The sequence below is a fragment of the Oncorhynchus keta genome, chromosome 13, assembly GCF_023373465.1.
Source record: "Oncorhynchus keta strain PuntledgeMale-10-30-2019 chromosome 13, Oket_V2, whole genome shotgun sequence".
NCBI classification, from domain to species: Eukaryota; Metazoa; Chordata; class Actinopteri; order Salmoniformes; family Salmonidae; genus Oncorhynchus; species Oncorhynchus keta.
In genome coordinates this window covers 25,538,810-25,564,742 of record NC_068433.1, presented here as the reverse complement: position 1 = coordinate 25,564,742, position 25,933 = coordinate 25,538,810, and the positions used below count along the sequence as shown (strand labels likewise).

At 44.1% G+C, this 25,933-nt stretch overlaps 1 protein-coding gene across 5 annotated transcripts in view; it reads right to left on the bottom strand.

Moving 5' to 3' along the window:
• LOC118387540 (astrotactin-2-like) overlaps positions 1–25,933 on the bottom strand; it is a 396,009-nt gene that overhangs the window by 94,014 nt on the left and 276,062 nt on the right. For 4 of the 5 annotated variants that reach the window (XM_052459839.1, XM_052459840.1, XM_052459841.1 and 1 more), the window contains 2 exons: positions 16,317–16,450; positions 15,344–15,492 (listed from right to left, as the gene is read on the bottom strand). In XM_052459839.1, the coding sequence (XP_052315799.1) occupies positions 15,344–15,492; positions 16,317–16,450 (283 nt within the window). Of the gene's footprint in view, positions 1–14,664; positions 15,107–15,343; positions 15,493–16,316; positions 16,451–25,933 lie in introns of those variants that run through there. The other variant, XM_052459842.1, reaches the window with a different exon arrangement.

The following is a 25,933-nucleotide window of genomic DNA, read 5'->3' as shown; positions in this document are numbered from 1 at the left end:
CCACTAAGACACAGCGGTTGGAACCAAAAATATCACATTTGGACTCCAGACCAAAGGACACATTTCCACTGGTCTAATGTCCATTGCTCGTGTTTCTTGGCCCAAGCAAGTCTCTTCTTCTCACTGGTGTACTTTAGTAGTGGTTTCATTGCAGCAATTCAACCATGAAGGCCTGATTCAAGCAGGCTCCTCTGAACAGTTGTTGTTAAGATGTGTCTGTTACTTGAACTCTGTGAATCATTTATTTGGGCTGCAATTTCTGAGGCTGGAACTCTAATGAACTTATCCTCTGCAGCAGAGGTAACTCTAGGTCTTCCTTTCCTGTGGCGGTCCTCATGAGAGCCAGTTTCATCATAGCGCTTGATGGTTTTTGCGACTGCACTTTAAGATACTTTCAAAGATCATTACATTTTCCGGATTGACTGACTTCATGTATTAAAGTAATGATGGACTTTCATTTATCTTTGCTTATCTGTGCTGATCTTTGCTTATCTTTGCTTATCTGAACTGTTTCTGGCCATTTTGAGCCTGTAATCAAACCCACAAATGCTGATGCTCCAGATACTGAACTAGTCTAAAGAAGGCCAGTTTTATGTTAGCACAGTTTTCAGCTGTGCTAACATAATTGCAAAAGTTTTTTTTCTAATGAACCTTTTAAAATGATAAACTTGGATTAGCTAACACAACCTGCCATTGGAACACAGGAGTGATGGTTGCTGATAATGGGCCTCTGTACGCCTATGTAGATATTCCATAAAACAATCTGCCTTTTCCAGTTACAATAGTCATTTACAACATTAACAATGTCTACACTGTATTTCTGATCAATTTGATGTTATTTTAATGGACAAAAAATGAGCTTTCCACACGACCTTTTAAAAACAAGGACATTTCTAAGTGACCCCAAACTTTTGAACGGTAGTGTATGTACGCACGTGGGCCTGTGCGTATTTGTATGTGCTCCACTTAACCCAAACCCACCACCATGCCATGTGGTATATAAATGGTTAAAAACTCTGTGGTCCATTCAAATTCTGGATTAGACATTGTGTCACCTGGCTCATGTCTGACAGAGAAGTGTGTGTGTGAGGAGTCAGACAGACCTGACATCCTCCTGCTGGATTCACACACATCACAATCAGACTGTGATCCAACCAGACACAGAGAGGGGCAAGGTGTTGCTATGGAGTGTCATAATGACTCACTGTATAATTGGTTGTTATCAATAAAATGTGACAATATGGTGCAGAGCGAACGATTTGCCCGCTGGAGGTCAGGGAGACCCGCAGCTCCGTTAAGACCATTTGCAACTGCGTGCCATTTTCAAGGGATTGTTAAATAAATGTTAACTATTTGGTTATGTACAGTATATATCATCACCTCTTGAAGAGCATAGTCGGGTCTACACATTTCTCATTATTCCATGCAAAACAATTGCGCACATTTAGCTCTATCATCATCATCATCAGACCTATAGGCTACAGCAAGTAAATGCTTGCATTTCATGATCAATAAATAAATTAATTGATCATGTCATTTCAGATACGTGAAGGTAACCTCACTATATCTCACAATATTGGCCACCATTAATTAGATAGTTCTGTGATTATAAAGTAAAAGTGAACTATCTGACAAGTATGAGTGGTTTAGGTTAAGCCCCCGTCCTGTCTGGGCTCTGCCTGCCAAACAGCAGAAGGGAGCTTTTGCCGATGTACTGTTAGCTAGCTAGCTACATGCCAAATGAATCTGGCTACCCTCAAGTATCTGAAAATACATGATCAACTGATGTTTACTGATCATGAAAAGCAAGCAGTTCCTTGCCGTGTAGGCTCACTATGATGAAACACTAAATGTGGAATAATCAGAAATGTGTAGTTCTGTCTATTCTCTTCAAGAGGTGATGATATTAAAATCAAATAGTTATAACATTTATTTAACAATCCCTTGCCCCCTAGCAGCCACATCTAACATTCTGCAATGCATTGTGACGTTTTATTGATAACGACCTATATATGGAGTTCCTCCAAAGTAAATTGAATAATGAGTGTCATTTTAGGAGTTAGCATGGCATCCATGTGTCATTAATTCTCACTGGAATGCAAATATTCTACATCAAGATGAAACCGGGAAAGGTTTCCAGTCTGAGGTTGTCGTGCTTCCCAAACAAGTGTAAATAAAAGCAACAGGATACAGGAAGTAGAGTATGTTATTGCATTGTGATCAAGAGGCTTGGGGATAGTGATATATTACTGTATGTGGTCAAATTGACAGTCCATTCCGGACAGGCCCAGTATATCTGTAGAGGGTATTAAGACTGCTTGGTCAACAGTGGTCATTCTGGGTCCCTATGGTCATCTGTCACTGCAAGTGTGACAGACAGTAACTCACTAAACCAGACCAGGGTTCAAATCAATGTATTTGGGTATCTGCATTGTTGTATTTAAAACTATTTTTCAGTGTATTTGAGTATTTACAAATACACAGCCCAAAACAAGTACTTTTATTTGAGTATTTGAATAGTGTGTCAAATTTAATTTGACAGGATAATATACTATTTTCAAATACGTGGTTTAAATGCATGTGAGTTTATTTGAGTCAGTGTACTTGAGAACTTCAAATACTTTCCAAGTGTATTTCCAATTACATAAAAATATTAAACTACTTGTCTTTTCAAATAAATATCAGAACACTTATTTTGAATGTATGTGAAAGTAATTGAGATATTTGAAATAGTATAATAGTACATGGAGAACGTGTATCATCTCCCAATCAACATTAGGTTGACCTAAATAATAAAACTAATGCAAACATGAAGTGAACATCCCTACCACAATCTTGGGTGTGTGCATGCACGTACGCCTGTGTGAAAACTAGCCATGCTTCACCTTTATTACATTTGCTTGTCTGTCCATAAATTAGGGCGTGCCTGAACTGCTGAACACATAAATTAGGACGTGCCTGAACTGCTGAACACATAAATTAGGGCGTGCCTGAACTGCTGAACACATAAATTAGGGCGTGCCTGAACTGCTGAATAAATAAATTAGGGCGTGCCTGAACTGCTGAACACATACATTAGGGCGTGCCTGAACTGCTGAACACATAAATTAGGGCGTGCCTGAACTGCTGAACACATAAATTAGGGCGTGCCTGAACTGCTGAACACATAAATTAGGGCGTGCCTGAACTGCTGAACACACATAAATTAGGGCGTGCCTGCTGAACTGCTGAACACATAAATTAGGGCGTGCCTGAACTGCTGAACACATAAATTAGGGCGTGCCTGAACTGCTGAACACATACATTAGGGCGTGCCTGAACTGCTGAACACATAAATTAGGGCGTGCCTGAACTGCTGAACACATAAATTAGGGCGTGCCTGAACTGCTGAACACATAAATTAGGGCGTGCCTGAACGGCTGAACACATAAATTAGGGCGTGCCTGAACTGCTGAACACATTTTAGTGGGTGTGAGTGGGTTCACATGTGTGTGCATGCAACTGATTTACCTCCCTCAGTATGTTTATGTGTGTAATAATGTGTGCATGTGTGAGCGGCAGTAAGAGAGCGAGCGAGAGAGAGAGAGAACAAGCGAGCATCGGTGAGAACGTCTGAGAGAAAGGGTTGCCCTGCCTGCAGAGATAGATGGGGAGAGAGAGAGAGAGAGAGAGAGAGAGAGAGAGAGAGAGAGAGAGAGAGAGAGAGAGAGAGAGAGAGAGAAATACAACCCATATTTATGCTTATTTATATCCCCTTGTGTACTTTAACCATTTGTACATTGTTACAACACTGTATATATATATATATATATATATTATGACATTTGTAATGTATTTATTGTTTTGAAAATACTGTATGTGTAATGTTTACTGTTCATTTTTATTGTTTATTTCACTTTTGTATATTATCTACCACACTTGCTTTGGCAATGTTAACACATGTTTTCCATACCAATAAATCCCCTTGAATTGAATTGAATTGAATTTAATTGAATTGAGAGAGAGAGAGAGAGAGAGAGAGAGAGAGAGAGAGAGAGAGAGAGAGAGAGAGAGAGAGAGAGAGAGAGAGAGAGAGAGAGAGAGACAGAGAGAGAGAGAGAGAGAGAGAGAGAGAGAGAGAGAGAGAGAGAGAGAGAGAGAGAGAGAGGAGAGAGAGAGAGAGAGAGAGAGAGAGAGAGAGAGAGAGAGAGAGAGAGAGAGAGAGAGAGAGAGAGAGAGAAGGGGGGAAGAAAAAAGCCTGTCTTGGCCCCCTGCCTGCTCTCCAATCTGCTGATGGTGAAGCTCGTGATGAGGAGGCAACCGGTGTCCATTTTTAGCAATGAGGTCATCTTTAATTAACCAAACAAAGAGAGTCAGCTGTGTCACTCCATTCTGTTATCTGCACTCATCCTCAAGGACACTGTTTATCTCCTTTTAATTGAATCTCTTTGAATGGGGGCTTATCGACGCATCGCAGCGCACTCCTTTTGAAGCAAATAATGGAGTTGTTACATAAACAGGGGAGGCCCCCAAGTAGAAGGGATATGGCTGACCCCATGGGAGAATAGAGGGATAGAGGGATGAGAGGAAGGAGGCATGAGAGCAAGGGGGAAATATATATATATATATATATGAGAGAGAGAGAAAGAGAGAGAGAGAGAGAGAACGAGAGCGAGAGCGAGAGCGAGAGCGAGCGAGAGAGCGAGCGAGAGCGAGAGAGCGAGCGAGAGCGAGAGAGCGAGAGAGCGAGAGAGCGAGAGAGAGAGAGAGCGAGAGCGAGAGCGAGAGAGAGAGAGAGAGAGAGAGAGAGAGAGAGAGAGCGAGAGAGAGAGAGAGAGAGAGGAGAGAGGAGTGGGGACAGATCTGACTGTGACAGATCCTGATAAGCTGCCTGGAGTGATGGGAGGATGAAACTTGGACTAAAATAAAAAGATCAAATGGCTCGTCTCGCTGTCTGACAGAGCCCTGTGAGATGACATCATTGTGGCGGGTGACTTCTAACGCCATCCTGTCCTGTACTGTACCTTCCTCTTTTCTAGTCTCCTTTAGCTCCTCCATCCACCACTCCACTATTCTATCCTCTATCCCCTTCTCCTCCTCCCTCATCCCCTCTGCTCGCCGCACCGTTAAATCATGTGTCTAACAGCAGTGATGGGACATAGACTCCCAAGTTTTTTACTACGAATGTGAGAGAGCGAGAGAGAGAGAGAGAGAGAGAGTGCTACATTTTCTGATGAGGGCATTCACATGAACGTGTCAGCGTGTCACCTTAACCTGGGTGTGATGTCAGGAAGGCAGCCAGTGAGGAGAGAGCCATGCTGAGCCTGGAAGGGAATCCTAGAAATAGCAAAGGGATTCTCAATACCCAAAATGACAGGGAAAGACATACTTTGTAATAAGGTGGGCCATTGCTGAAATGAAGCATCCAAAATGCTTCAGCACGGTATTGATAAATGGAAAAAGGAAAAAGGAGAAAAGGGTAGACAGGTTTTAGTTGAACTATGACATTAAAGTGAAAGGTAGATACATCAATTGTCTCCATGTACATTCACATATTTTCTAAAAGTCATCCAAAACAAAGGAATGAATGGTTTCTGTTTTCTCCTCTTTCTTTCATATGTAGGTACTACTAATTATTACAGAAACATTCTGTCCACTTTTAGTGATTTACCTGACCTCTATATAATGTCTTTACAATAGCTACAGTATTTTGTGCTACTTAACGTCTCCACCTCAGGAGTCAAAAAGTTGAACCAAGTTTCACCAACAGTATGGGAATGCTGAGCCCTGCTGTGTCAATTCTACTACCCCACTATGAATTTGCCTCATACAGAGCGGACGTCTCTTTAGATAATGTAATGTAATAGAAATCCTGCCTCTGCATTGGTGTGCCATCTAGAGGTCTTTACAGGCCTGAATGATCATCCACCTCTGATCACTCACAGTATGTGTAACGGGAAAAAACACCAACACATACAGAATCGAACACTGCTTAAATAAATATACTGTAACTGATACATAATAGAATGCTAATGATGTTTTCAATGTATTTCAGATATGTCAGTTTCTCCCTTGACTGCTCCAGCCGTTTCTAGATTGGTGTAGCATTGGAGTGACAGTACCCCTCCCTCTCCTGTCTCTGGGCTAGCTTCCTGCATAACAGACATACTAGCTGCAGACTGTCCTATTCTCCCTCTCGCTGTATGCTTGGGGAGGTGGGGACTCCAAAGTGTAGCCAAAGGCCATTGGTGCATTCCTACAAATATTTAGACATATGCTGTAGTAAAATATACCAACATGAATTTCAATAAGTCCATCAGACTGAAACAATAAATATTGACTCACATGAACCCACAAAGCCTTTGGCTGGGATCATAAAGCAGCACTATATCAAAGAGGAGCAGCGCTTCCTGGGCCCAAAGCGTATAGAAAAAGAGGGACAGAAAGAAAGAGTAATGGAGAGGAGGTTATAGGTGAAAAGCGCATTGAGTACTCTCTACCCACACTTCTAGTAAGCCTGCCCCCTAATGTAAGTACCAGTTTTTATTTAACAAAAAAACTAACCAAAAACACAACACAACACAATAAATTGCTGTTTATAGATGGTGGTAGGAGAACATTGTAATTTTCCCCAGCGTTGGTCAGCTCCAAAGCTAAACATTCTCCTCAGTTTGATTAGTAAATGCAAAACAGATTTGCGGGCAGCCAGTCCAATAGCCTGGGGTTTGTTGTGAAATTTGCGCCGATATCACAACAATATGTAGGGAGCGTGGGCCGGCGGGGGGGCTGGAGGGAAGAAAGGGGAGGAGTCTGTTTTGCCAGTCTACAGTTGTACGAGTTGACACTCCAAGTTCCTCTTTTAAAGACTTACCTGTCCCTTTTTTGGGAAGGCACATAACTCCAGTAATACCTCAGTTTAGATTACGGAGCAGACGTCTGACTTGCATTGAGGGTTAAAGGTCAAAGCAGAGGGATTCAGGCTAAAACACCAGACTAACAGTGCTCTAAAATCTAACATCTAGAAAACTCATTTGTTGAGCCCAGGCCCAATGTACTGCAGCATGTGGACTCAACGTTCTTAGTTCTCTTAGAGCCCATGCTGCTAAATGGCGGACTGGAGTTCAGATCGCATTCTGGGTTTTATGGTGATGAAGCGGTTTCCAGCGTGGCTGAGATCAGGGCGCGCTAACAATACTGATCCCGACCATGTACCTGTTGGCTGTGCCTGTGAGGAGGAAGTCCCCGGCTTTATGATGTGGAAATGGGAGGCTTTCAAGATGAGTGGGAGAGATTTCCTCTAGTGACAAGTGATATGCTCCTTTTCCACAGGGAGGATAAAGAGAATCTTCTCTTACCACACTCTTCTCCAATTTTCTGTCCTCCATGGGCCATATGGGCGTTACGAGATGAGAAACCCAATATGAAGGTCCAATGTCAAAGTTATTGCTTACATCTCAAAGAAAACAGAATCCGAACACAGTTACTAACATCATTAAAGTTGCTAATGCTGGCTAGCATCTGTTACCATCATGCAAAGATACATGGGGGGTAACCATATAACTTAACAAACCAACATTAACACCTGGACGGCTTCTGTTTGGGTTAGGTAATGATCAAGCGCTACCTAACATTAACATCACATCTTGTGATTCCAAGATGGCGTAGCAGTCTTTGTCTTGTCGGTGTCCCTTGTACAGTGGGGCAAAAACGTATTTAGTCAACCACCAATTGTGCAAGTTCTCCCACTTAAAAAGGTGAGAGAGGCCTGTAATTGTCATTAAAGGTACACTTCAACTATTACAGACAAAATGAGAGAAAAAAAAATCCAGAAAATCTCATTGTAGGATTTTTAATGAATTTATTTGCAAATTATGGTGTTCTAAAGTATTTCTATTTACTTTGGATCTGGAATCCCTCAACTGAAGCTAGCCAGCTAACTAGCTACCAGCTATCAGTCAGCAAACCACTGCTAGCTGTCATCAGCTAACCCATAGCTTGGAAAGCTCTCACCAGTTCGTACAACGTGACTCAAACCAGAGCATAACGGACCTATTTTTCTCTCCATATCCCCGGATTCCGACCGCAAACTCTGAACCTTTTCATCTGGATCTTCGCAACTAGCTAACCGCAATCCCGGATGAATACTCCTGGCTAGCATTTCCATCCTGGAGAAAGCACAAATGAGCCTGAAGCTAGCCCGGTTAGGGCTCCTGGGCTACCACCAAAGCCCACTCCTGGGCTACAATATCCAGACCCCTTCAACTGCCGGTACGGGGCACGGAATCCCGCCGATCTTCTACGACTGGAATACCAACATAATCTGCCCGAGGATTCCAACAGGCCCCTCAGGCGCAACGTCCGCTGAAGGCCCATTCTGCTAACCGCGGCCTGCTAGCTATCTAGAGCTATATGGAACCCTACTAATCCACGACTGGTTATTCGACGTCACCGCACGAGGAGGCAAAAACAGACTTTCCTCCATCTCGACGTCATCCAAAGGCCTATCTACTAACTTGCTAGCCCCGGTCTACTAATTGCTTTCTTACTAACCCCGGTCTGCTAACTGCTAGCTTGCTAGCCCCGGTTTGCTAACTGCTAACTTGTTTGCCCCGGCTTACTAACTGCTAGCTTGTTAGACCCGGCCCGCTAACTGTCTGAATTGCCGTGTCCCCAGCCAGCCCAACCACTCACTGGACCCATATGATCACTCAAAAACATAATGTTCACTTTCACTGCTATGTGGATGACACACAGCTGTACATTTCAATGATACACGGTGAAGCCCCAAAATTGCCCTCGCTAGAAGCATGTGTTTCAGACATAAGGAAGTGGATGGCTGCAAACTTTCTACTTTTAAACTCGGACAAAACAGAGATGCTTGTTCTAGGTCCCAAGAAATAAAGAGATCTTCTGTTGAATCTGACAATTAATCTTAATGGTTGTACAGTCGTCTCAAATAAAACTGTGAAGGATCTCGGCGTTACTCTGGACCCTGATCTCTCTTTTGAAGAACATATCAAGACTGTTTCAAGGACAGCTTTTTCCCCATCTACGTAACATTGCAAACATCAGAAGCTTCCTCTCCAAAAATGATGCAGAAAAATGTATCCATGCTTTTGTCACTTCTAGGTTAGACTACAGCAATGCTCTACTTTCCGGCTACCCGGATAAAGCACTAAATGAACTTCAGTTAGTGCTAAATACGGCTGCTAGAATCCTGACCAATTTTTTTTATCATATTACTCCAGTGCTAGCCTCCATACACTGGCTTCCTGTCAAGCCAAGAGCTGATTTCAAGGTTTTACTGCTAACCTACAAAGCATTACATGGGCTTGCTCTGCGTCTTGCTCTCTCTGATTTGGTCCTGCCGTACAGGACCTACACGTACGCTACGGTCACAAGACGCAGGCCTCCTAATTGTCCCTAGAATTTCTAAGCAAACAGCTGGAGGCAGGGCTTTCTCCTGTAGAGCTCCATTTTTATGGAATGGTCTGCATACCCATGTGAGAGACGCAAACTCGGTCTCAACCTTTAAGTCTTTACTGAAGACTCATCTCTTCAGTGGGTCATATGATTGAGTGTAGTCTGGCCAAGGTGAACGGAAAGGCTCTGGAGCAACGAACCGCCCTTGCTGTCTCTGCCTGGTCGGTTCCCCTCTTTCCACTGGGATTCTATGCCTCTAACCCTATTACAGGGGTTGAGTCACTGGCTTACTAGGGCTCTTTCATACCGTCCCTAGGAGGGGGGTGCGTCACTTGAGTGGGTTGAGTCACTGATGTGATCTTCCTGTCTGGGATGCCCCCTCCCTTTGGGTTGTGCCGTGGCGGAGATCTTTGTGGGCTATACTCGGCCATGTCTCAGGATGGTAAGTTGGTGGTTGAAGATATCCCTCTAGTGGTGTGGGGGCTGTGCTTTGGCAAAGTGGGTGGGGTTATATCCTTCCTGATTGGCCCTGTCCGGGGGTGTCATCAGATGGGGCCTCCTGACCTCTTGTCTCAGCCTCCAGTATTTATGCTGCAGTAGTTTGTGTCGGGGGGCTAGGGTCAGTTTGTTATATCTGGAATACTTCTCCTGTCCTATCCGGTGTCCTGTGTGAATTTAAGTATGCTCTCTCAAATTCTCTCTTTCTCTCTTTATTTCTCTCTCTCAGAGGACCTGAGCCCTAGGACCCTGCCTCAGGACTACCGGGCATGATGACTCCTTGCTGTCCCCAGTCCACCTGGCTGTGCTGCTGCTCCAGTTTCAACTGTTCTGCCTGTGATTATATTATTTGACTATGCTGGTAATTTATGAACATTTGAACATCTTGGCCATGTTCTGTTATAATCTCCACCCGGCACAGCCAGAAGAGGACTGGCCAGCCCACATAGCCTGGTTCCTCTCTAGGTTTCTTCCTAGGTTTTGGCCTTTCTCGGGAGTTGTTCCTAGCCACCGTGCTTCTACACCTGCATTGCTTGCTGTTTGGGGTTTGAGGCTGGGTTTCTATACAGCACTTTGAGATATCAACTGATGTACGAAGGGCTATATAAATACATTTGATTTGATTTGATTTGACTTTGCTACGCATGCCTCTCTCTAATATCAATATGCCTCATCCATTACTGTCCTTGTTAGTGATTACTGTCTTATTTCACTGTAGAGCCTCTAGCCCTGCTCAATATGCCTTAACCAACCATGTTGTTTCACCTCCTACATATGTGATGACATCACCTGGTTTAAATGTCTCTAGAGACTATATCTCTCTCATCATTACTCAATGCCTAGGTTTACCTCCAATGTACTCACATCCTACCTTACCTTTGTCTGTACACTATGCCTTGAATCTATGCTATTGTGCCCAGAAACCTGCTCCTTTTACTCTCTGTTCCGAACATTCTAGACGGCCAGTTTGTATAGCCTTTAGCCGTACCCTTATCCTACTTCTCCTCTGTTGCTCTGGTGATGTAGAGGTTAATCCAGGTCCTGCAGTGCCTATCTCCACTCCCAATCCCCAGGTGCTGTCATTTGTTGACTTCTGTAACCGTAAAAGCCTTGGTTTCATGCATGTTAACATTAGAAGCCTACTGTTTTACTCAACGTTATAGCACACTCTGTCAACCCGGATGTCTTAGCCGTGTCTGAATCCTGGCTTAGGAAAACCACTAAAACCCTGAAATCTCCATTCCTAACTATAACATTTTCCGCCAAGACAGAACTGACAAAGGGGGCGGTTTTGCAATCTACTGCAAAGATAACCTGCAGAGTTCTGTCTTACTATCCAGGTCTGTACCCAAATAATTTGAAAATTGAATTAAAAATTCACCTTCCCAGAAGCAAGTCTCTCACCATTGCCGCTTGCTATAGACCACCCTCTGCCCCCAGATATGCCCTCGACACTATATGTGAATTGATTGCCCCCCATCTTCTGAGCTCGTGCTCGCCCTCCAAATACACCTCTGCTCTTTTCAATCAAGATCTCAGCAATCACTGCCTCATTTCCTGCATCCGTAATGGTTCTCCGATCAAACGACCACCCCCCATCACTGTCAAACACTCCCTAAACACTTCTGCGAGCAGGCCTTTCTAATCGACCTGCCCGGGGTATCCTGGAATGACATTGACCTTATCCCGTCAGTAGAGGATGCCTGGTTATTCTTTAAAAGTTCCTTCCTCACCATCTTAAATAAGCATGTCTGCCCTTGACCAGCACAAAAACATCCTGTGGCATTCTGCATTAGCATCAAATAGCCTAACTTCCCTGCAACCTTTCAGGGAAGTTAGGAACAAATATACACAGGCAGTTAGGAAAGCTAAGGCTAGCTTTTTCAGACAGAAATTTGCATCCTGTAGTATAAACTCAAAAACGTTCTGGGACACTGTAAAGTCCATGGAGAATAAGAGCACCACCTCCCAGCTGCCCACTGCTCTGAGAATAGGGAACACTGTTACCACCGATAAATCCACTATAACTGAGATTTTCAATAAGCATTTCTCTACGGCTGGCCATGCTTTCCACCTGGCTACCCCGGTCAACTGCCCAGCACCCTCCACAGCAACCCGCCCAAGACCCGCACCATTCCTCCCTCACCCAAATCCAGATAGCTGATGTTCTGAAAGAGCTGCAAAATCTGGACCCCTACAAATCAGCCGGGCTAGACAGTCTGGACCCTCTCTTTCTAAAATGATCTGCCGAAATTGTTGCAACCCCTATTACTAGCCTGTTCAACCTCTCTTTCGTATCGTCTGAGATTCCCAAAGTTTGGAAAGCTGCTGCGGTCACCCCCCTCTTCAAAGCGAGTGACACTCTAGACCCAAGCTGCTACAGACCTATATCTATCCTACCCTGTCTTTCTAAAATAGCCTGCAACACTAGTCATCAAAGTGGATGCAGTCCATCACAGTGCCATTTTGTCACCAAAGCCCCAGACACTACCCACCACTGGTTGACCCTCGCTTCATACTCATCACCAAACCCACTGGCTACAGGTTATCTCCAAATCTCTGCTAGGTAAAGCCCTGCCTTATCTCAGATCACTGGTCAGCATAGCAGCACCCACTCGTAGCACGCGCTCCAGCAGGTTTATCTCACTGGTCACCCCCAAAGCCAATTCCTACTTTGGTCGCCTTTCCTTCCAGTTCTCTGCTGCCAATGACTGGAACAAACTGCAAAAATCACTGAAGCTGGAGACTCATATCTCCCACACAAACTTTAAGCACCAGCGCACAGATTACTGCATCTGTACATAGCCCATCTGTAAACAGCCTATCTATCTACCTCATCCCCATACTGTATTTATTTATTTATCTTGCTCCTTTGCACCCCAGTATCTCTACCTGCACATTCATCTTCTGCACATCTACCATTCCAGTGTTTAATTGCTATATTGTAATTTACTTCACCACTATGGCCTATTTATTTCCTTAACTCCCTTATCTTACCTCATTTTCACTCACTGTATATAGACTTTTTGTTCTTTTTTTCTACTGTATTATTGACTGTATGTTTTGTTTATTCCATGTGTAAGTCTGTGTTGTTGTATGTGTCGAATTGCTATGCTTTATCTTGGCCAGGTCTCAGTTGTAAATGAGAACTTGTTCTCAACTAGCCTACCTGGTTAAAATAAAGGTGAAATAAAAAAATAAATTTAAAAAATCACTGTCGCTATTACTTTAACAAAGCCAATAGGTCATGGCACTACCTGCCATTCAAAACAGAATAGAAGAAGGAGAAGAAATTATGTTTGTCTAAAATAGGACAGGGGGGTGACAACCATCTCTAAGAGAAGAGGTAAACAATAAGAGAGGTAGATGGATTTGGGTGCTTAGAGGCATAGAAGGATATTGGGCTCTGAGGCTCTTCTTCAGGCTCTGATCCTGGGCCTCGTGCCCTTACCTGTGGAGACCCAAGGGTGACTGATGGTCTGCCAGGGATCTGAAGACAGATTTGAGGATTGAAAAGGGAACTAGGTGCTGATGGTTTGGCGGTGGTGCAACAGCTTGATCTCACTAAGCCTCCCAAAGAACACGATAATCCAGATAGAAGAAGGGAGTAGTACAGTAGAAGTCACGGGAGTAAATGTCACCAGGGAATAGGGAATAGGATCATAGAAAGCAGGGAGTTGTAGAAGGTTATACTGAGGACAATGTATACACGTCCTAAAACCCTCAAACCTCCCAAGGTGGAATCCATCCAAACCTATCTCAATACCCCCAAATATAGGGAAGTCTTTCCAAGCCCAACAAATCCTTTTGACATAGGCTAGCTGATATCATCTGTATAAAACAGCTTGATGTAGATGTTGCTTCAGCTGACCAACACGATACAGCCTGAAGCCCATAGACCTCATCTGTTTGCCGATGTAGATATCTTTTTTAATGGAAAATACATTTTGTTTCCAATGGATTTAACTACTTGAAGGGTCTCATACCAGTTACAAAACTTCAGATATATGAGGTATTAAACTGACTCCAGTTTTGAAGAGCACTCAATGACTTGGGAGGTGTATGAAAGCTGGTGTGTGGCCCAGATCAGAGCGGTGTGCTTTTGATCGTCCAGTGCTTCTCCGTGGAAGTCTCATCTCTGGTCTAAAGCCTGCAGGTGATCAGGGACTGGGGCTGAAGTTCAATACCTGCTGTTCATATCTATCCCAGTTCTGTTTTTAAAATAAAATAAACTACTACACTTTTTATTCCCCTAGAAAGGACTTCAATGCAAGGTCTTAAAACCAAACGGTTCGTTGTGGTAATAGAGACAAAAAAAACATACTAGTCCTGATTGCTGTCGCAGCATCTGGACTCTCTGACACTTGTTGTCTTACCCCTATTCAGGTTAGGGTATCACTACTTTTCCCAAATCTTGGAGAGTATATGTCCCCATTTTTCCATAAATCCCCCCTCTTCGAACACGTCCAACTTTGTATCAGCACGGCTGATCCACCCAGTTTGGAGAACAATAGAGGGTTTGATTCCATCTCTCCTGTAAAACTGGGAGCCACTCAGACGGGTGTTTTTATGGTTTATGATAGATGATCCAGAGGATGTTTCCAATAGAGAGAACCTGAGAGATGCCATGCCAATGCTTCTCTCCCCTTGATTACACACACTAAGATGATAGCTGGGAATTGAAGACTCGCCCATCACTGAAATCCTTTGTTGTTACCGCCACATGAGTTTCAGGGAATCCACACACACATTAAAGCAATAAAAGTGTTTTATTTTTTTTACTACAGACAAGTCGATGTCAGTCCAACTTTCTCTGCTTTCTGGAGGAAGTTGAGTAAGAGTTAGAAAGAGAGAGAGACAGAAAGAGAGAGAGAGAGAGATAGCAACAGAGGGAGTGAAAGAGATCGTAGAATCAAGAGATAAATTGACAGAAAGACATTGTCTTCTCATCTGTATCCTGGACAGCTCTGACACTGAATTGAGTCACACATGCCAAATGCCCTATTCCTGCCACACGCGTGGCCGATGACTAAAGCCGACTTCCACCGCTGTACCTCATCTCTTCTCCTTTATTAAATCCCAACCACCCAAAGCTCTGACTCACTCCCCCAGACTTAGGGGTCAGTGCCAATTATGGCTCCTGTCAAATGTCCTCTCATCCATCCGTTCTTCCCTCCGGTTTCGCCCACTGAGTGTCTAACCTTGTCTGTGAAATAATCACAAAGGGCAGGCCTCCAAAGATCAGCAGAGCAACCAGTTAGATAATGTGGCTGGTCACTGGTAAATTAACTCATTAGTGTCCCTACGGCTTTCTTAAAGGATAAACAACTGTCAATAACTGATGTCGGTGGGACCAAAGTGAAATATACTGTAAGGTTGTTGGAACCATAAGTTGATCATGTTTATCTTGTGTAATGTATGTAGCCAACAGCGGCCTACCTACCTGTGTAGATCTCTGCCTCTGAGGGGTCCTCCACCCGCTTGTGCTGGATAATGTAATCAGAGACCTTATAGCCAATCAGTGGCTCCACATCCAACCACTCCAGGGCCACCATGGTGCTGGAGGGTTCCAGGTGAGGGGCCAGTCTAAGCCTGAGAGAGAGAGAGAGAGAGAGAGAGAGAGAGAGAGAGAGAGAGAGAGAGAGAGAGAGAGAGAGAGAGAGAGCAAAGAGAGAGGCAAATAGAGAGACAGAGAGAGAGACAGAGAGACAGAGAGAGAGGGAGGGAGAGACAAAGAGATAGACAGAGAGAGAGAGAGAGAGAGAGAGAGAGAGAGAGAGAGAGAGAGAGACAAAGAGAGAGACAGAGAGAGAGAGACAGAGAGAGAGACAGAGAGAGAGAGAGAGAGAGAGAGAGAGAGAGAGGCAAAGAGAGGAGGAGAGGAGGAGAGGTGGTTCACTTTAATACATTAACAATATGAGAAGTCAACTGACACTTGGGACTAGTTTCCTGGGCACATTAAACTTACACCTGGACTAGAAAGCGTGTTCAAAAAAGAATCTCAGTTGAAATATTTTTTTAGTCCAGGACCAGGCTTACTCTGTGTTGAGGAAACCAGCCCTAAGAATATGTTAATAAAATGTTTAGACCAGATATGGAGAGCAAGTTGGAATCCTCAATGTATCCATTCGACAAATCAAACAAGCAAGTAGGTCCATTAAATTTAATGTGGAAATCCACTGGAGAGCCATTGTTTATTCAGTGCATTGTATCTCTCTCCAAAAGTTCTGAGGGTTACAATAGCTGGGGTGTATGATGACTCACAATAAAACTGGGGTAGGAAAACAAGACACAATGTTCTTTCATGGGAGTGAGCACCGGGGGTGTTAGGAACAACTGACACAATTAAAGGTTGGTCTCAGACCTCCAACAGTTCTCCCTAGGGTTGGATAGATATGAGGTAGGCTCTGACTTACACAGGCTTCCTCAGGGGACTGCAGTTGGGAAGGCCGTCTTTACTGAAGGCACTCAGGTCACAGCGACACCAGTTGTCGATGACATCGCCCTTGCCTGTGCACCAGTATGAGCTCATGGTGGCGCTCTTGAACGCCTACGAAAGGTAACAGGTGAGAAAATTGCAATTATTTTCTGTACGTTGCCCTTCTGTGACACTCTGAGTCATCCAGGCTCCAAGATGTCTGTTCCTACACCTCTACATGTCCCCCTTCTCCCCCCTACCGACGGTACCCCCCGGCATCGTCACAGTCACACACGGGGGGCTCAAGATTCTTACCTCCACCACAGGAAGAGTCGGGCAGTGATGGTCTGACGATACATGAGTGAGTAAGCTTGGCGATGTACCTGACATGTTCCTGTCTTGTGGTAATTGGGAATGGTGACACATAAAGGTCAGTGTGTGTGTGTGTGTGTGTGTGTGTGTGTGTGTGTGTGTGTGTGTGTGTGTGTGTGTGTGTGTGTGTGTGTGTGTGTGTGTGTGTGTGTGTGTGTGTGTGTCTGTGTGTGTGAGAGAGATGAGAGAAAACATAAAAAAGAAAGTGAAGGAGACAGAGAGCAAGAGAGACATAGAGAGAATGTCGTAAGTTTCTGTCTCCAAAGTTTTCAAGTTTCTATCAAGGTAAGGGCCAAAAGGCCAAAAAGGTGCATTTCCTCAATCTCAATAATCCGAAACATCGCCAAGATCATGATCGTATATCACTCCAACTCTTTCCATCACCAACTAAATTGTGCTGTTTCATCAACAAAATAAAGGGCACCATCATGATTATCCCTGAAGGCCAACCAAATAAAATAAGGTGACGTCAGTGCTGTGCCAAGCCACGGGCATGTCTAAAGCAGAGTTCAGGGGAGTTCGCAGGCACTTTGGCTCCCCGTCACACTGGCCAATCAATGGAGCACTTAGTTATTTATGTACGGTAATTGGTTGGCAGTGCCGCTCTGCACGGACGGCTAAAAGACGCACGGCACAGACACACCGGAGAACATCCGGAAACATTAACGCTGAGCAACAGGCCCGTCCAATGATAAAGCCAACAAAGCCAAAGGAAGCCTCCCAATAAGCCATAACACTTAGTCAGTCATCCAGAGGAAAGTGATTCTCCAATGTCTTCTGTATTCCCCTAACCCCAACCACCCTATCAACCCACCACCACAAACAAAGAAACATACGCGCACACATGCAAGCATTGACATGCACACACGCACACAAAAAAATGACTCAAGCACACATGCGCAGACACACAGGTCATTCTTGAATTGCAGTGGCATTAGCATTACTCGACTTTGCAACAATGAAAAACACTTTCAAATGACAGATACACATCATACATGTGTTTGTTTATATTGCACTGTTTATCAATGATAAAACATAATGCAAGTCCTTCAAACTGCAATACTTCACCTTAAAGTAAATGTCCAGATTTCTATAAAATGAATGAAATAGTTTTCCTTAAAAAATAAATATAGTTAAAAAGCAGCTTTTCTGTTTTGGAATGGTGTGGGTGTACCCAAACAAGAAAATGGTGTGGGCGTGCACCGGTCATTAAACATATTAATGCGAGCAGACTGCTGATTGGTTGATCGAATATCTATCTATTATTGAACGCTAAAAAGTAAACCAAACTATTTAGAGCAGCACCGCAGATATTGAGATGAGCGAGATGCAAGATTTTGCTCTCACATAGTATCTGTGCATGTGCTGTGTATGGTCCCCACAGTGACCATACATACATATCTCAATCAGAAGCCATGGATTACAGGCAACATCCGCACTGAGCTAAAGGCTAGAACTGCCACTTTCATATATACAGTACTTCCATTCATGTTTTTATCTGGGACCCGGCTACCTTCAGACCAGTCTTGTGAGGCTTGTGGGGGGTCATAGAGCATCGTGTTAGTGTGAGTCTCATCTTTCCATAGAAGGGTCATAATATTTTTGTAGGCCAAACCATTCTTTTTTTGCATGCCAAACCAGACATTTTCGTGTGAAGACCGTCTCATGACGATGTCTCATGGTCAAACACCGCTCTATCTCTGCCACCTTTCACCACAGACGCGGAAGGGCGACGTAGGCGGAAGCAGTTGATTGAGACGCAGCCAATGCAACAACAAAAAAATATATCTAGCTTAAACTGATGAATTGTGATGGGGATGTTTTTATTATGCTAATTAGATGTATTATGCAACCTCTCCCTGACCCAGTCTGTAATACCTACATGTTTCAAGCAGACCACCATAGTTCCTGTGCCCAAGACCGCCAAGGTAACCTATCTAAATTACTATCGCCCCGCAGTACTCACATCTGTAGCCATGAAATGCTTTGAAAGGCTGTTCATGACTCACATCAAAACCATCATCCCACCCTGGACCCACTCAAAGTCGCATAACCCCCAACCCCCCCAACAGATTCACAGAGGACGCAATTTCTATTGCACTACACACGGCTCTTTCCCACTGTACAAAATTAACACCTATGTGAGAATGCTGTTCATTGACTACAGCTTAGTGTTCAACACCATAGTGCCCTCCAAGCTCATCATTAAGCTAAGGACCCTGGGACCGAATACCTACCTCTGCAACTGGATCCTGGACTTCCTGACGGGACGCCCCCAGGTGGTGGGGGGAGGCAACAACATATCCGCCATGCTGACCCTCAACACAGGTGCCCCTCAGGGGTGCGTGCTTAGTCCCTTCCTGTACTCCCTGTTTACCCACGACTGTATGGCCGTGCATGACTCCAAAACCTTCATTATGTTTGCTGATGACCTGTGGAAGGCTTGATCACCGATGTCAATGAGACAGCCTATAGGGAAGAGGTCAGAGACCTGGCAGTGGGGTGCCAGGACAACAACATCAGCAAGACAAAGGAGCTGATCATGTAAGTAAGCGGAGGGCTGAGCGTGTCCACATCACTAAGGATCTATCATGGTTCAAACACATCAACACAGTTGTGAAGAGGGCACGACAATGCCTCTTCCCACTCCCAAGGCTGAAAGTATTTGGCATGGCCCTCAAATCCTCAAAAAGTTCTACAGCTGCACCATTTAGAGCATCTTGACTGTCTGCATCAACACTTGGTATTAACTGCTTGGCATTTGACCGTAAGGCGCTACAGAGAGTAGTGTGTACAGCCCAGTACAAAACTCGGGCAGAGCTCCCTGCCATTCAGGACCTCTATACCAGGTGGTGTCAGAGGAAGGCCCTAAAAATGGTCAAAGACTCCAGCCACCCAAGTCAAATCAAATCAAATGAATGTTTATTTGTCACGTGTGCCGAATACAACAGGTGAGTGACATGCTTACTTACAGGCTCTAACCAATAGTGCAAAAAATGTATTAGGTGAACAATAGGTGAGTAAAGAATAAACACAACAGTAAAAAGACAGTGAAAAATAACAGTAGCGAGGCTATATACAGTAGCGAGGCTATAAAAGTAGCGAGGCTACATACAGACACCGGTTAGTCAGGCTGATTGAGGTAGTATGTACATGTAGATATGGTTAAAGTGACTATGCATATACGATGGACAGAGAGTAGCAGTAGCGTAAAAGAGGGGGTGGTGGGTGGCGGGACACAATGCAGATAGCCCAAGTAGTCTGTTCTCTTTGCTAACGCATGGCAAGCAGTACAGATGCACCAAATCTGTAACCAACAGGACCCTGAACAGCTTCTACCCTCAAGTCATAAGAGTGCTAAACAGTTTGTTAAATAGTTAACCAAAAAGCTACCCGGACTATCTGCATTGACCTTTATTGCACAAACTTTTTTCACTCATCACATACGCTGCTGCTTCTGTTTACTATCTGCCCCTTTATTCCTAGTTACAGTTGAAGTCGGAAGTTTTTTACAATTTAATCCTAGTAAAAATTCCCTGAATGTGAAATGTCAGAATAATAGTAGACAGAATTATTTCAGCTTTTATTTGTTTCATCACATTCCCAGTGGGTCAGAAGTTTACATACACTAAATTAGTATTTGGTAGCATTGCCTTTAAATTGTTTAACTTGGGTTAAACGTTTCGGGTAGCCTTCCACAAGCTTCCCACAATAAGTTGGGTGAATTTTGGCCCATTCCTCCTGACAGAGTTGGTGTAACCGAGTCAGGTTTGTAGGCCTGCTTTCTCACGCACCCTTTTTCAGTTCAGCCTACACATTTGCTATAGGATTGAGTTCAAGGCTTTGTGATGGCCACTCCAATACCTTGACTTTGTTGTCCTTAAGCCATTTTGCCACGACTTTGGAAGTATACTTGGGGTCATTGTCCATTTGGAAGACCCATTTGCAACCAAGCTTCAACTTCCTGACGGATGTCTTTAAATGCTGCTTCAATACATGCACATAATTGTCCTACCTCATGATGCCATCTATTTTGTGAAGTGCACCAGTCCCTCCTGCAGCAAAGCACCCCCACAACATGATACTGCCACCCCCGTGCTTTACGGTTGGGATGGTGTTCTTTGGCTTGCAAGTCTCCCCCTTTTTCCTCCAAACATGGTCATTATGGCCAAACAGTTTTCTTTTTGTTTCATCAGACCAGAGAACATTTCTCCAAAAAGTACCATCTTTGTCACCATGTGAAGTTGCAAACCGTAGTCTGGCTTTTTTTATGGCGGTTTTGGAGCAGTGGCTTCTTCCTTGCTGAACGGCCTTTCAGGTTATGTCGATATAGGATTTGATTTACTGTGGATATAGATACTTGTATACCTGTTTCCTCCAGCATCTTCACAGGGTCCTTTGCTGTTGTTCTGGTATTGATTTGTACTTTTCGCACCAAAGTACTTTCATCTCTAGGAGACAGAACGCATCTCCTTCCTGAGTGGTATGATGGCTGCGTGGTCGCATGGTGTTTATACCTGCATACTATTGTTTGTACAGATGAACGTGGTATCTTCAGGCATTTGGAAATTGCTCCCAAGGATGAACCAGACTTGTGGAGGTCCACCCAAACAATTCTTAGGTCTTGGCTGATTTCTTTTGATTTTCCCATGATGTCAAGCAAAGAGGCACTGAGTTTGAAGGTAGGACATAAAATACATCCACAGGTGCACCTCCAATCGACTCAAATGATGTCAATCAGAAGCTCCTAAAGCCATGACATAATTTTCTGTAATTTTCTGTTGTGTTTAAAGGCACAGCTTAGTGTATGTAAACTTCTGACCCACTGGATGTAAACTTCTGACCCACTGGAATTGTGATACAGTGAAATAATCTGTCTGTAAACAATTGTTGGAAAAATTACTTGAGTCATGCACAAAGTAGATGTCCTAACCGACTTGCCAAAACTATAGTTTGTTAACAAGAAATCCGTGGAGTGGTTGAAAAACAAGTTTTAATCACACCAATCTAAGTGTATGTAAACTTCCGACTTCAACTGTATATTACCTCATAACCCTGTACATTGACTTGGTACTGGTACCCCATATATAAGTTATCATTACTCATTGTGTATTTATTACTACCTTTAATATTTCTTTTTACTTCTCTCCCTGCATTGTTGGGAAGGGCCCATAACTAAGCATTTCAGTGTTAGTCTACACCTGTTGTTTATGAAGCATGTGACTAATACAGTTTTTGAGAATGTTTCAAATAAATTAAAGTCAAAAGCTACCATATTAGTTGTTTTAGAATGGGAAGATGTACCCAAATAAACTTAAATAAATTAAATAATTATCGATAAATGAACATATTTCCCCCCAAAATGTCATGGCCCAATGCTATCGCAATTTAAGAACAACCCACATACACACAAGCAGACTGATTCCCACATGTGGTCATTCTCTTTCACTGCAGAAGCGCCAGAGATGATTTGTGATGTGAATTTCAGTTTTTGAGATGGAGATCGAGATGAAACCAGCTCAGGCCATATAGAGGCAGACACTGAGAATGGAATGCCTCCAGAAGCCGATGTTGGCATCCCACGAAACTACGGTAACATAGTTAGCTCTAAAAGCCCATGGAAACTGAGTTCGTCAGCCTCACTCACTTAGTGCTGTGGTTCCAGCTCTGGACAGTGCAGCAGCAAAACAGACTGTCCAGCAAGAGATAAAGAGAGAGGAAAAAAGAATGACTGAAGCAGAGCGAAAGAAAGAAAAGGAGAGGAAACGGCATAAAAAAAACAGAGCCAGAGAAAAACTGAGAATGGAGAAGACGGTGTGTATTCTTTTAGTGTAATGTAAGGGAGATAGGCTGGGTTGCCTCCAGCGAGCCGATAGGATCAACAGGCCTCTAGCAGTCAGTCAGTCAGGTCTTTCCCCTTATTTACTCTCCAACACAACCCCCTCCAAATGAGCCAGCAGAATGAACCCATATTAAGGGGGAGCGCACTAGGCCCTAACCAACACTGCCATCCACAGCAACCATATAATAACTTTCCTGAGAGTGTCAGACAAGGTTAGAGAAATTAAATGGGGATGAAAGTGATTGCATTTATTGAGATAATGAGATCCCCCGCCAACCACGTGGCTGATTGTTGGCTGAGAGAGAGAGAGAGAGAGAGAGAGAGAGAGAGAGAGAGAGAGAGAGAGAGAGAGAGAGAGAGAGAGAGAGAGAGAGAGAGAGAGAGATGACCTCCTCTACAGTCCTCTACAGTCCCCACCTCTGTCAATGGGAACCAGGCCATCAGCATACACAACAGGAAGCCTTTAGGGAGCACATGCATGCAAACTCATAGACAAACATGAGAAATGATCTCAAATGCTGTGGGAGGATGGGCGGAGACCCCAGCTCTGGCCGGCTTTGCTTGACTGCACAGCTGCACTCACAACTGAAACATAGACAAACCGATTACGGCCCTGTGTTAACGTTTCAAAGAGTAATGCAATCCAGTCTCAACTGGGTAAACAGGGGGGAATCTAATTGTGGCTCGGAAGGGGTAGGAGAGGTAACACCAACCAAAAAACAACAACAGAACAGACAGGAGCCTTTTAGGGATATATGGGAAGTGTTAATATGTTAAGCATGTTTAGAATATAACAAAATATGTGACACACACACACAGGAAAATCCCTCCACGTGACCGGGCACAATTCTGCATGCAGCCAAAACACGGGGCGGAACTACATCTTGTTACATCCAAGATGGCGTAGCAGTGGGGATGTCTGTTTTGATTGTCTTTTCCCATCCCTTGAATACATTATATCATTTTTCTTCGAATATATTTTGTATATATTTGTATTATTATTATTTTTTAAATCTAATTTTCCATCCATGGACTGAACATACTCTCCTGCAACCCGCCTCACACAATGTGGTCTGGATCTGATATTTTTACACTTTTGAACCGGAATCCCCTTCAGGAGCTAGCCAGCTAACTAGCTACTAGCTAGTAGTCAGTTAGTCACTGCTAGCGGTCATCACGGTTAACCCAGACTGCCAGCCTCAGCCCAGGCAACTCTTGCCAGCCTACACAGCGCGATATCTACACAGAACATATAGGACTGCTTTTCGCCATCGCATCTCTGGATTCCTACCGCAAGCTTTAAACCTTTACTCCGGATCATTCGAGTGACTACTCCTGTCTAACGTCTCTGTCCCGAAGCAAGCACCAGTTAGCCTGGAGGAAGCCTCAAGCTAGGCCCTTCTCCCAGCTAGCCGAAGAATTACATCAGATAATTCCTGTGCTTCAATACCTCTTCTGTCAATTGGCCGGGACCCTTTGCTGCCGACACGGAGCCCCGCCGATCCATCATGACTGGTCTGCCGACGTAACCGTCCGAGGGGGTTTCAACAGGCTCTCCCGTTGCAACGTTCCCCTGAGGCCCATCTGCTAGCCTGCTGCTAGCCCCGACCTGCTAGCTGTCTGAGTCGCCATGCCTCCAGCTCGCCTTGCTACTCACTGGACCCTATGATCACTCGGCTACAAATGCCTCTCCCTAACGTCAATATACCTTGTCTATTGCTCTTTTGGTTAGTCATTTTTGTCTTATTTCACTGTAGAGCCTCCGGCCCTGCTCAATATACCTTAGCTAGCCCTTATGTTCCAACCCCCACACATGCGGTGACGGTGCCTGGCTTAAATGGTGCCTCTAGAGACAAAACATCTCTTATCATCACTCAATGCCTAGGCTTACCTCCACTGTACTCACATCCTACCATACCCTTGTCTGTATATCATGCCTTCAATCTATTCTTCCGCTCCCAGAAACTTGCTCCTTTTACTCTCTGTTCCGAAATCAATAGATGATCAGTTCTTTTAACCTTTAGCCGTTCTCTTATCCTACTCCTCCTCTGTTCCTCTGGTGATGTAGAGATTAACCCTGCAGCCCCCAGCATCACTCCCATTCCCCAGGCGCTCTCATTTGTTGACTTATGTAACCGTAAAAGCCTTGGTTTCATGCATATTAACATTAGATTCCCCGCACTAAGTTTGTTTTATTCACTTTTATGTACACTCCGCCAACCCGGATGTTCTAGCCAAGTCTGAATCCTGGCTCAGGAAGGCCATCAAAAATCCTGAAATTTCCATTCCTAACTATAACATTTTCTGAAAAGATAGAACTGCCAAAGGGGGCGAAGTTGCAATCTACTGCAAAGATAGCCTGCAGAGTTCTGTCATACTATCCAGGTCTGTGCCCTAACAATTAGAGCTTTTACTTTTAAAAATCCACCTATCCAGAAACAAGTCTCTCACCGTTGCCACTTGTTATAGACCCCCCCGGCCCCCAGTTGTGCCCTGGACACCATATGTGAATTGATCGCTCCCCCTGTCTTCAGAGTTCGTACTGTTAGGTGACCTAAACTTGGACATGCTTAACACCCCGGCCGTCCAACAATCTCAGCTAGATGCCCTCAATCTCACACAAATCATCAAGAAACCTACCAGGTACAACCCTAAATCTGTAACCATGGGCATCCTTTTAGATATCTTTAGATATCTTCCTGACCAACCTGCCCTCTAAATACACCTCTGCAGTCTTCAACCAGGATCTCTGCGATCACTGCCTCATTGCTTGCATGCGTACTGGGTCCGCAGTCAAACGACCACCCCTCATCACTGTCAAATGCTCCCTAAAACACTTCAGTGAGCAGGTTTTTCTAATAGACCTGGCCCGGGTATCCTGGAAGGATTCTGACCTCATCCCATCAGTAGAGGATACCTGTTTGCTCTTCAAAAGTGCTTTCCTCTCCATCTTAAATAAGCATGCCCCATTAAAAAAATGTAGAACTAAGAACGTATACAGCCTTTGGTTCACCCCAGAAAAACATCCTGTGGCATTCTGCATTAGAATCTAATAGCCCCCGCAATATGCAACTTTTCAGGGAAGTCAGGAACAAATACACTCATTCAGTTAGGAAAGCTAAGGCTAGCTTTTTCAAACAGAAATGTGCTTCCTGTAGCATTAATTCCAAAAGAATTTGGGACACTGTAAAGTCCATGGAGAATAAGAGCACCTCCTCCCAGCTGCCCAGTGCACTGAGGATAGGAAACACTGTCACCACCAATACATTTACGATAATCGATCATTTTAATAAGCATTTTTCCACAGCTGGCCATGCTTTCCACTTGGCTACCCCTACCCTGACCAACATCTCAGCACCCCCTGCAGCAATCCAAAATTAAATCTAGAATCGGCTTCCAAT